Here is a 12,882-nt window from a genome sequence, read left to right on the forward strand (position 1 = left end):
AGACAAATTAAATAACCTTTAAACACCATTTTAAATTAGAGGTAAATACAAGACCCAAACCTCTGCAGTCAAACTTCCTGGAAAAATGGCAGTAGACAGAGAAATGCAAGGTAAGCACTGTGAGTCACATTTATGTTTGGCAGAAGCAAGATTATACCTCTTTCCTTTGCAGTCTTTTCCTCTTCTTTAAATGACATTAAAGATGTTTTTGAACCAATAACTTCCTTTTTGACAGACCCAACGGAAACTTTTGACCCTTCAGCAGCTTGTTTTAATGAGATTTGTGAACCTCTGTTGCTTTTTCTAGAACTTAATGAAACTTTTGACCCAAGGTCATTATCTGACCTCAAAGCAACCTTTGACCCACTTGTTTCCTCTTGTAATGTTCTAACTGAGATTTGAGATCCTGATATATTTTTCTTAGATTCAGATCTCAAAGAGGAAACAGACCCAGTTAAACTTTCCCCTTTCCTTGACCTTAAAGATGTTACTGACCCAAAGCTACTTTTGCCTTTACTCTCAGACTCTTGACCTTTTAACCCAGTTTCAGACTGATCTACAACCTGCTTTAATTCATTGGACTCATTTTCAATATTATCATCAATTTTTGTTTCATTATTTTCAGGGTTTAAACATTCTTCATTTTCAAGTGTTGATTTAGTTTGGGTGTTTAAACTTTCCAGTTGTGATGCTGTAAAAATTTTCAATACATTACTTAGATAGACCATAAGGTTTTTAGTTTGATTTCGTTTCAGTCATTTCATTTTTTTTTAATCAAGAATCAATAAATCTGAAAAAGCTACATTTCAATGCAATGAAAATAGCAAATGAATGAACTTATTTATAGACATTCTGCATTGAATCAAACTAAAAGTTTGATTACTTAAGTGAATACGCTATTAAGGTATTACTACATTTACAGAGTTTAAAACTTGTAACTGGAACTCACATTGCTGCAAACATCTAATTATGTTTAAATGAAAATAACATTGATAACTTAAAACTGATAAAGTTATTTTGTTTCTTTTTAACTGAAGTTTTATCAAATTTAAGGAGGAAATTGACGATAAACTTCACAAAACTGCTTCAATAACTGCACCTTCTTTTATAGTTTTGTATGAAAAACATACTTTTGTGTAATAAAATGAATGCCCAAAATGGAACTATATGACCTACAAATAATACAACATATAAAAGTATATTATAAAAAGATAAAATTAATCATGCAAAAAATAAATTTTGTAATAAAGTATTGACATTTACACATATAAAGAATTAAAGAATATACCATTTCTCTAGCATACCTGAATTATGCGATTTTTCAGCCCTTCTCTTTTTCCTTTCTTTCTTTTCCATAACTTTCATAGAAAACTTCTTTGAATCTTCCGTTGTCTTCATTATCATGTTGGTAAACTAAATAAAAAAACAACAATGAGGTGGTAAACTTAATGTAAACTAAATAACAAAACAACAATGTGGTGGTAAACTTAATGTAAACATACCATATAGCCTTCATTATATAATCTGTGCATAGATAAAGGTAAGTTGTTATATCAAGGTTACATTACCAGCTTAGTAAACTAACTAAATCTGGTAAACTAACTAACTAGAGTATAAATGTGATGGTAAACTACATCAATGTCATGGTACAAGAGTTGATCCAGATATTCATAGACTTTTCATATATTTTCTTCATTCATTGTTTGATTGTAAACAATACCTGTCCTTGTGAACAAACATATGCCTCATAAGCCATACTTAGGACAAAAACATGTTTTTCTTTAAAGTTAAAATTATGACCTTGACCTTTGACCTGCAAGCCTTGGTTTTGCATCAAACACAATTCAATGTGCCATATGTTTACTTATAATTATTTCAAAATCCAAACTTGAATGACAAAGTCATGAACCGGATACAACCATCTATTCACAAGTATATTATGATGTTGGATGTTCAAGTTAAACTATTAATTAAAGACCTGATTCTTGCACAAGACACATCTTCATGTCTAACCCATTTATGCTCTTAAAGTGATGTTATGCCCATCCAAGAGTATATAGTAAGTTAACAGATGAAAGTCAAAATAAGTTTTAACTTTGACATATTTATTATAATCTCATAATTTAATTTGCATAAATGATAAATAACTAAATAATAAATAAATAATGTGGCCCAAGTAAATTTCTGTAAATACCCATCGGAATTCAACTGTAACACTCAGTTTATAAAAAGAGTGGGTTTGTCTTTTTATATTAATGGCAGATTTATATTTTATCAAAATAATTTTCCAATATCAACTGTTTGTCAATCACAATATTAACAGTCAATCAAAAATGAGCATAATATCACTTTAAGTAATTTTGAAATCTTGCAGGAATGACAGGTTTGATGACTGGACCTGCTATTAAAAGATGATGATATTAATTTGATCATCTATCATACAGACTAGCATAGTGTCGCTGGTTGGTAAATTTAATTAAGTCGGTATGAAAATAGCAATTAAAGAATCCTACAGGTAAAAGTAACTGTTACAAGACAGATCAATTGTCATTGTAATAAAGAATAAAGTACACTACAGCCTCATTATAACGCTCATGTTGGGGTCCAATGTTTCAACACCCTCATTGCAAAATTACCGCATTACCCCACCCACCGCCTATACATATAACACTGACGATTTTTACTTACAGTTCAATGAATATCAACATTATCTTTTTCTAAAACAATTCAATGATGTAAACATATATTATATTCACTAATAATACTTATTATATTTAAAAGAAACAAAAAACTTTCGAAAGGAAAACATAAATCATAAATGTAGTGTAAACAGCTAGCCATTACAGTTCAGCTTTAGTTGTGTCCCCTAGTTAATCAAACGCCATTTACTTCCTGTCTAGGCCGTTCTATATACAGTGTAGGATTTTAAATAGATTTTTGGCTTTTGTAGGTTAGTTAATGCTGCGAGGTTTGCATGTCACAGTTATGATATGAATTTGAGATTTTGGAAACAATTTTATGTCTGACAGATCGACAGGTAAAACAACAAATGAGCGAATAAAGGCTAACCTACCTGTGCATATTTTTCACACCTTTTGCGTTCACAAATGTCCCAATTACATTTGTTCATTGTACTTGACTGTCAAATTGAACAAGTATTATAGTGGATATGGCGCACTATAAATCTAGATCTACATGAATTTTTTTTTTTTTTTTTGGGGAACCAATGTCTATGAGCGCTATACTGAGATTAGCGTTATAACAGAGAGCGATATATCGAGGCTACAGTGTATGTACAAGTAATACTTAAAGATGATGAACATTAAACTGCCATACAGTTATATAATAATATACAAATGTAGATGTATTTTCATATCAATGTTGTATACTTTTATGATTAAGTAATCAAAACAAATTTCTTATATATACAATGTAAATTTCATGCTGGAATGAACTAAAACTTTGCAATACAACATATAAAGAACAATCAGCTTCAAAAATAAAGTGCTCCCAATAAACATGTATTAATTTGTAGATCAAATAGTGACAAGTGTCTACAGATGTTTCAAATGCAAGTAAAAACGACAATATCATTACACAATCATGCCCTGACACCAAAATGTATCATCAACAAGGGATATAACTGCCCATTTCTTTAGAAGCATCATCTGCTACATGGCAGGAAAGCATGCAACCCTTCATATTTGATTTCCAACAACGTCTTAACATTCATTATAAACTATATATTTCATAAGATATACAGCCAAAACAATTCCCAGAAACCCATGCCAAAGATCTAAGAAAATAAAATTCATAAAAAGCAAACAAAAATGCCTATAAATAGACAAGCCCTGACAACTATTCTGAAAATAAATTATTAACTTTTCATGACTGGATTAAAACGTAGTGTAATTTGAGGATTTCAAAAAACTGTTACTTGAATGAGTACATCAAAAACAGTGCCTTAATTTAACACAATAATAATTCATGAATATGTCATATTAATTCTATCAGAATTTCCCTTTTTGTCAGCAAATTTTTTAAAAATAATAACATTTTAACATTTACGCCACATTGGTCACCATTCACAGAGGCCCCTGACTAAGACACAGATGTCCCATATTAACTACTTAGCCACAGAAGTCCCTATCTTAACCACTAAGACACAAAGGTTTCCATGTTACCTACTAAGAAACAGAGGTCCCCATGTTAACCACATAGTCACAGAGACCCAATTGTAATCAATCAGCCACAGAGGCCCAAATGAGAAAGTGAAATTGTTTTGCATTCTCAATATAGTGTTAATTGGCAAATGTCGTTTTTTAACAGTCTAAATAGGAAATGTCATAATATAAACCTTAATGTAATCTGATATAATATTATACTACAAGCAATTCTCCTGGCCCATTCTTACACCATTTAAAGATTTACATTCATAACTATATAAAACAAAACTGTAATGCACATGTGGTTGGAAATAAACAATCATGCTTGCATTCCTCTATTACATGTCCCCATGCAAATACCTGATCATAAAATATCTTATCTCTCCAAATCACTGGTCTTTTAGAGGGATATATCTTAAAATAGTAAAACAATGCAAACCTGATCAGTGTGGTTTATCTTATCATATAACGTGAAAGTTTGTAAACTGTCTGTATCAGTAATTATATTTGAAACTTATAAAGAATAATTGTCTGTTTTACAATGAATTCAATACAGTTCACAAAGTATCTCATATAAAAATAAAGCTGTTTTGTTTTAAAATTCCATGATAAAGTGTGATTCTTCATTCACTTTCTCAATTCAAAAGTTAAAAACAACAACAACAATATGATACAAACCTCAGACAAACAAATATCACATTTGTTCTTTTTTCTCCTGTAAAAATTCTTCCTTTTTATATATATCTAAATAAGAATTTTCAAAATATAGTAACAAAATGATTTTATATACAGTAGTAAACCGTGTTAAAGGGTTTTGATTGTTTCAAAATTTTTGTATAGAATGAGTGTATAACTGATGAATTACCTCCCCATAGTCAAGTCTTCCATCTTTATTCTCATCTACCTCATCAATCATTTTCTTCACATCATCTCTTGACATACTCTCCCCTTGCTACAATAAAACAGAAACATGATAAATATATGTTAATCCTTATCTCAAAAATAAAACATGAAATATCATATAACTGAAGTTTTCAAAGAGCAAATTACAACAATTCTGGAAACCCCTCCTACTTGGTATATTCTTACATCTGTTTTTAAATTTCCCTATAAATTTCATAATCTACAGTGACCCCTAAATATACACTTTCTTTTTCAGTCCCCTAAAATGTGCGTTTTTGTTGGGTTTTTTTACTGAAATTTGCTTAACTTGTGTTTGCCATGTGAAAACTAAACAGAAATTGTAAACAAATATAATTATGAGATTCATGTCAAAACTCATTTTTAATTTGAATATTTTTTATCAAAATGTGAAAATGGTAGACCAAAAGTAATGAAAAACATTTGTATATTAAAAACTTCAACTCAACTCATTTATTTATGAGATAAGCCACTGGTCATTGACAATGAACAATTCCAAAAAATTAATTGGTGTGTACACAATAAATACATTTGAGATAAGTATGATGTAAACATACTACATGTAAATTGTTATGCCCTTAACATATAAGTAAAATGTCAACAAAATATTGCAATTTAAAATTTATGAAGATTTTCTTCAAGTCTTCAATACATACAGCATTCATGATTTTATAGAGTTCATCTAGTGATATGTAGCCATCTCCGTTGATGTCAATTTTTCTAAAAGCTTTCATCAAATCATCTGCTGTAGTCACGGGTTCTTTACGACAAATGTCCACAAAATCATTGAATGACAACTCCTCTGAAATATTAATTAACAATAAACATTCATATACCCTGTAAACTTGCAATAACATTTTTTGTAGTTCTTTTTTCATTTTATAGAAAATAAATTCTCAACTTCCTTTTATATTGTGTATTACACAAATTGAAATATTTAATATATTTATGTACAGTAACTGATTTGTTTATAACTTATCTGCAAAGAATCTTATAATCATATATCTTATACAAAATGTAGAAATTAAAGCATTATTCCAATCGGAACTCTGACAATTATTTTTCATAATTATCTCCCAACTTAATGTATTGTTTATTCTCAAATCTGTATATTTTCTTAATTTAGGTGTACTTTCATGCAATATATTAAAATAAACTTAGTCAACAAATCCTAGCATTTACTTCATTACTACATGTGTATTTGTTTACATATTTAGTTTTTTTGTGTAAATTACACAAAAATGCTGTATCTGTTCTGTGTATTCTTACTATTGTGCCTGGGGATTTTATTGAAAGACTGATGAGAAGGGCTGAAAAGTATTGATTGGCATTATTCACATCTAGAGTACCAAACAGAAATTCAATTTACCTGTGTCTTTTGTCCAGTACTTGTTAAGAGCTGCCTTAGTTGGATTTCTTCCGGACTGTTGTAATACTGTAAATAAATGTTCAAAATAATTGAGCCGCGTCACGACAAAACCAACATAATGGGTTTGCGACCAGCATAGATCCAGACCAGCCTGCGCATACGCGAAGTCTGATCAGGATCCATGCTGTTCGCTTACCAACCCTATAACAAGTAGAGAAACTGATAGCAAACAGCCTGGATCCTGATCAGACTGCGTGGATGCGCAAGCTGGTCTGGATCTATGCTGGTCGCAAACCCACTATGTTGGTTTTGTCATGGCGTGGCTCAAATATTTGCAACAAAATATGATGTCATGTGATGTGATGAGCTTGTTTACTACAGAGTTACACAATAATAAAGTGGACTGGTATAGTTGTTTATTTATCCAAGAAACTACATATTTCAGGTGTATGGTCAGTTTAAAGCTGCATGCCAAAATATTTCAAGAAAATCAAACTTGAGACAAAATGTACAGTGATTTTTAGAAAAGTAAAAAGGTGCAAGATAAAAGTAATTATTTCCATGTAATGTGCGAGAAATTACTGATTTGCAGTATTTTTCACCGTATTTCTACTCTGTTACCAAATTTTCATAAAAATTAGCAGGAATGTGCCTTTAATATATCAAATTAGTAGACTAGACAATTTCAATAACATCCATAATAAATGTATCATAAAGTATACCATAAAACAAAAAAGAATAAGTTTTGTATAGTCATTTAGATTAGAAAGTTCAAACAAATTTATGTATTATTATAAAAAGTAAATGTTTAAAGTCATCCATATTAATCAAAAATTTGTTAATTATTCTTATTGACATTCTCAGAGCTCCAGATAGAGTGCGTATCAGCGTAAAATATGCATAGAAAATCTAAAATACGCATCACTTTCAAAATTCGTGAGGCAAAGTTACGCACGACAAAATGAAAATACTCTTGTATGTCAAAATTTAAGCGTGAAACAATAGAAGTGTAAACATTTGATTTTTAGAAAGAGGATGTTTTATACTCAATATTTTCGTACCCAGTCTACAGTTACGGACAATTTTCTCTCAGACCAATACTTTTTTTTTAAGGAAAGATAAAAAAATCTAGTTTATTTTTCTTTTAACATAATTTCATAAGGTACATGCCAACAGAAAATTATTGACTCCTAGAATATAAAATAATTTCAGGGCTTCCACTAGTTGAAGTTGGGAGTCATTAAATTACTCTTTTATTTTGGCTTGTGACTTCCAAAATCTAATACTTTTCCTTCTTTACCTATAAAATGTGACTTCCATTATCAGCGATTTTGAAGTCTTTGACTTCCAAATTTTGAAAATGGAAGCCCTGATAATTTTGCTGTGTATCCTTAACTTGAGTTCCAGTATACTCTAGAAGTCTGACTTTATAGAGCATGTTTTGTATTCTTTCACATTGAATCAGTATTTTATTTGTAAAAGTTTTTCTAAAAAAAAAGAAAATAAACAAACAAACAAACAAAAACAATAAGTTTAATTTGTTTATAAAAAATGCAAAATGCTTTTTTGACAGATTTTACCCCTTAAGTTTTTCAGAATTTGCATTATACCCCTCACTCTAGATTTTGAGGGGTAAAAACCACTCGGCCAAAAAAATTATCTGGAGCTCTGCATTCTTCTTTAAGATTATCATCATCATTTGAAGGAAACTAAAAACAAAAACACAGCAGTATATACATGTTAATTAAAATATTAACACAAATGTATGCTTATCAAGTACTAACCATTATTTAGCCTTTTCTTTGACTCTATTTTATCATTAATGTCATCATAGATGGACAAAAATGCAGCCTTACACTCCAGAAATATCTCACTACCAGTGTCACTTTGTCTGCTTGATCGTCTTGATGATGACATGGCTGCTTCACCTTAAATGCTGAAGAAAAATGAACTTCAATAAATCAATCATATAACAAATTATTATTAAATTTGGGGCACCTGCGGCTAAGTGGTAGGGTATTTGACTTCAAATCACTTGCCCCACCCCGCTGTGGTTCGAATCCCTACAGGAACATTGGAATATTTCATGTGAGGAGGCTATCCTGCTAGCTTACAGAACATCAATGGTTTTACTAAGGTGACCATTTGTGAATAAAATATGGCATTGAGGGTCACCTAAGGTCTTCCTCCAGCACTAAAGCCATATGACTTTTACAGAGTTTGTGAGAAGGTCCAGGAAAAGTCTGCTAAGTTTATCACAAGAAACTACACCAACAAGCCCCATGGGTGTGTCACACAAATGCTTTGATATCTGAAACTACCTTCACACCAGGACCGAAAGGAAGGCTGACAGACTGACAATGTTTTATATGGTGGTTGGGGGTCTGTAACCAACCCTGCCTTGCCAGGACTACTTGACGCCAGCCCAAGCAAATAAACCTACATGCAGTGAAAGCTAAGACTTTCAAAAATTGTGCCACAGATAACAATAACATTGCAAATCAGATAATAAATCACTAAATGCTTTAAAACTGTGTAGTGTAAAACTATAAGATATAACTAATCAATTTTTCCATGGACAATTGGAATAAATTGGGTGATATTTTAACACAAGCAAAGACAGTGGACAACTTCATATCTGCCGTATTCCACTTGGACTAACTCCTCTCTCTCATTGCTTATATTCTGAAAGGCACTGCCATCCAGATCCAGGCAGAAGCCATTGAATATGAACGGCGGCACGAAATACCCAAATATACCCAAATGTTGCCCAAATATACCCAAATATAGCAATATTTATTTTTGTTTGTATAAAATATAGATTATAATGAGAAATAAATAAATATTTATAAAATAATATGACTTAGCCTGCTATAACTTTCATTCATTCCGTTGAAATGGGCAGTTAAGATGTTGTAAGAAAATAAGTTGTGACATTTGCTTATCTACAATATCGCTTCTTTATGAATGCAATTTTAATTCAAGATATGATATTTGTTGTCTACACTTACATTTCTAAGGTGTAATTTTGTTGAAATTTCATATCATATAGAAGAAGAATGTCCGTAATATTAAAAAAATAGCTTTAATTGAGTACATATACTGTATCTCACAGGCGCTAGTCACACAATCAAATATTTTACATTAACGGTCTATATATGTATATAAAGATATATAATATATCTTATTATAGTATATAGCCCATATAAAACTTTAAAAAGTTTGTTTCAAGCACCTGTGCTGTATCTTGGTTCAAAACATAATGATAGGAAAATGTATATTTGGGTATGTTTGATTATATCTTAGTGAAAGTGTATTTTGTATTCATGATTAAAATAGCACTTTTTAGTATAAAACATTTATTTTTAGTATAATTGGACAATATTTGGGTATATTTAGGCAATATTTGGGTATATTTGGGCAATATTTGGGTATATTTGGGTATTTCGTGCTGCCCAATATGAAGCAGATAATTTAATAAACAAAGATGAATAGCCTTACGAATTTGCAAATGATTAGACGTTGCTATTGAGAGTGCTAATAACAGCAACCTCAGGCCTATTTATCGTACTTGTAATGCACATTTGTCGCTGATTATTTGATTTTATGGTAAAAATGTTATCAATTGTTTACATTTGTTTACAAACAACGCCTTTCCCCTCCCACTTTTGCTAATAAACGCTTGTTCGAAAACGTGTTTGAACTTGCAGACAGTAGAAAATTAATGTAAAAAGAATCTTAAATCGTTACAAGAAACTTACATCAAATGGGTTAAGTTAGCTTTGCAATTGCTTTCAGACTCTGTATTATGAATAAGTTGCAAAGTGCCTCACACCTGTCAAATTTTGGAAACTATGTACGCCATTTGTTAGCTACTGCACATGCGTAGATGTAGATTTTACGCTTCCGTTTTATTAAAGATCGCCAAGTGCCGTTACCGAATGCCCCGTTACCAAACCGTACATAATTTTGATTTAGGCCTTCGCCCTGGTAATGTCATGGTTAACAACATGAATCGAAGATTTTAACGCATTAAAACTATTTGTAATTGGTTTACAAAACTTAAAATTCAATTAAAATGCTATGAAATATATCGTTTAATCTATAAATGAAATAAATTGGGGGACCAAGGAGACCAAAAAAAAAAAGTTTTGTGCACGTAATCGGACAATATGTTATAAGTCAATAAGAATGCTTTTGTAGCTTGAACTCCATGCTGAAGTAAAAATGTTATTTTTTTTAATTTATTTTCAGAAATGTTTCACGGCATGCTCCTCATAAAATTTTTTAAGACAGTATCATTTAAGGACCACAATTGACCAGCACATGATCAATGCAACATTCTAGGCCCATCTTTCAGTGTTTGTACTGTATCAAGTTATACATATAATTCCAGACGTTTTTTGTGTCGTCTGGTATAGAGAAACGGCGACACAGAGGGATCACTTCACCGTCGTCTGTCACAAAACGTGTACAAAAAATATGAGTGCAATTTCATCCGAATAGACCAGAAATACTGATCAGTACCAAGTCTATATAGTTGTACATATCGCCGGCTTTTTCCAGTTCAATGAGTTAAGTAATAGAAAGAGCATCGAAACACGAGGCTATCTGATTTGTACGAGGGGGCGTAGCGCCCGAGTATTAATCAGATTGCCGAGTGTTTTGGTGTTGTTTCTCTTTTGTATCATAGTCAAGCATAAAAACTCTTTCCCCGTTGTCACAATTTGAAACCCCGGCAAAAAGGAACCAATGAACAAACATCTGAATATGATATTTTTGTCGCTTTCACTCTGTCTGCCGTCACAATATGTAAACCCCAGCAAAAATGAGCCAATCAATGGGCATGCTCTGCAGTGCGGGTAATAATACCTGCACTCCAGTTTACGCACTGTGCATGTATATGTATACGATTTAACTCTGACACATTTTTCAACAGAAAGGTCCCAAATTTATGATACAAGACCTTTTAATGATTTTTTAAGTTTGTCCGGACTACTTCTCTTATGCCACGTATGCACTTTCAGTGAAACTACATGATTGATCGGTACCTCAGTTACTTGCGCATATTTCACGGGTTTTCAATTTGAGTGAAATTTGGCTGAGTTACCTTAAATAAAAAAGGTAATTTGTACTGTTAATGATTTTTGTGTCGCCAGCCTCACAGAAGCTAAAACATGCTACAAAGAAGCCACAGCTTAATTATACGGATCACTTCTCCGTCGTCTGTCTGTCCGTCAAAAAAATTCGTCGGCAACTTCCTGTTCAATCATTTTCGTTAGAGTTATGGCCCTTTTTATTTTTTGTACGGACCACTTCTCATACTACTAATGCAATTTAAGTAATAATGTACAGAATTGATTGGTCCCTCAAGTACTTGCGCATATTACAAGGGTTTTCAGGTCGAATGGTTTTTATGGCCCTTGTTTATGATTTTTGTGTCGCCTACTTACTACACAGTAGCTGCAACATGCTTCAAAGTAACCGCGACACAGTGGTAACAAACGGGCCAATCGCCCCTTAATACTTCTGCTTAATTGACTATCATCAGGCGACAAATGTGATCTCTGATCGCACTTGTGCTTTGCACAGTGACTTTCAGCAAGAAATTCATACTAGTACTTGCTACACTGACAAACATAAACGGAAGTGTAGCATAACAGTGTGGGTGAACTTACATCGTAGAAAAAATTAAATAGAACACTAATATAACAAAAAAAACTATATTGTTAATAACACTTATATTTCTAACTTTATTTTATGACCATCTCTCACTAACACAATTTTCTGCACATTAATTGGGATATGTATCATCAAACTATTGTTATCAGTGTCGTCTGCTTCAAGGGCGTTGAATTGCTTTTGTTTACCAGGTTCTCTCTCCATTTCAACATCTTTTTTCGAATATGATTTTGTTATGTCAGATTCTTCTCTATATATGTTTGAATGTTTTAAATTGTTCTCAGCATAGGAGTCAAGATTGTCTGCACTTTTTGCATATTTTCCTAACAACGTTTGTTGTTGTGAAACACTAGATCTACTTGCAGAAGACGATTTATCAGACTTAAACATTTTCTTAATTGAATGGATAACACCGTGGCGTTTCTTATTCTTGGTACTTTCAGTACTGAAAGGTTGTCGCAAATCATTTGCCAAAAGCGAATTACTTTTCATCATAGCACGCCGCTTATGTTTTTCTATCTTTTGCATTTGATTAATAAAAGTATTTAATTTGACATTTTCTAATTCTAATATATTTTGATTTTTTATTTGTTCATTGTCTTTAAATTCATTTTCTTTTGGACATTCCTCGTTTTCTGTTTCATCTTTACCACTATCATCGTAAAATATATCCCACTTTGTCGGAGATCCAAGTTTCTTCACCAAGTCTTTCTCATTTATACGTTTGTTCCAGTTTTGTATTGT

The 12,882-nt window shown here is 31.7% G+C and overlaps 1 protein-coding gene across 15 annotated transcripts in view; it reads right to left on the minus strand.

Moving 5' to 3' along the window:
- The window catches only part of LOC132744518 (EF-hand calcium-binding domain-containing protein 7-like), a 44,733-nt gene extending 34,358 nt beyond the window's left edge, over positions 1 to 10,375 (minus strand). For 9 of the 15 annotated variants that reach the window (XM_060733258.1, XM_060733255.1, XM_060733250.1 and 6 more), the window contains exons 1-8: positions 10,218 to 10,375; positions 8,241 to 8,392; positions 6,457 to 6,522; positions 5,744 to 5,889; positions 5,032 to 5,118; positions 4,527 to 4,580; positions 1,305 to 1,413; positions 158 to 691 (exon numbers count right to left, since the gene is read on the minus strand). In XM_060733258.1, coding sequence (XP_060589241.1) covers positions 158 to 691; positions 1,305 to 1,413; positions 4,527 to 4,580; positions 5,032 to 5,118; positions 5,744 to 5,889; positions 6,457 to 6,522; positions 8,241 to 8,373 — 1,129 coding nt within the window. In that variant the 5' untranslated portion in view covers positions 8,374 to 8,392; positions 10,218 to 10,375. The remainder of the gene's footprint in view (positions 1 to 157; positions 692 to 1,304; positions 1,414 to 4,526; positions 4,581 to 5,031; positions 5,119 to 5,743; positions 5,890 to 6,456; positions 6,523 to 8,240; positions 8,393 to 10,217) is intronic. The other 6 variants (XM_060733260.1, XM_060733262.1, XM_060733256.1 and 3 more) reach the window with 3 other exon arrangements.
- Between the last annotated feature and the right edge of the window lie 2,507 nt (positions 10,376 to 12,882).

This window comes from Ruditapes philippinarum, unplaced genomic scaffold (genome assembly GCF_026571515.1).
Source record: "Ruditapes philippinarum isolate M1 unplaced genomic scaffold, ASM2657151v2 ctg2054_1_1_1_1, whole genome shotgun sequence".
In the NCBI taxonomy this organism is placed as follows: Eukaryota; Metazoa; Mollusca; class Bivalvia; order Venerida; family Veneridae; genus Ruditapes; species Ruditapes philippinarum.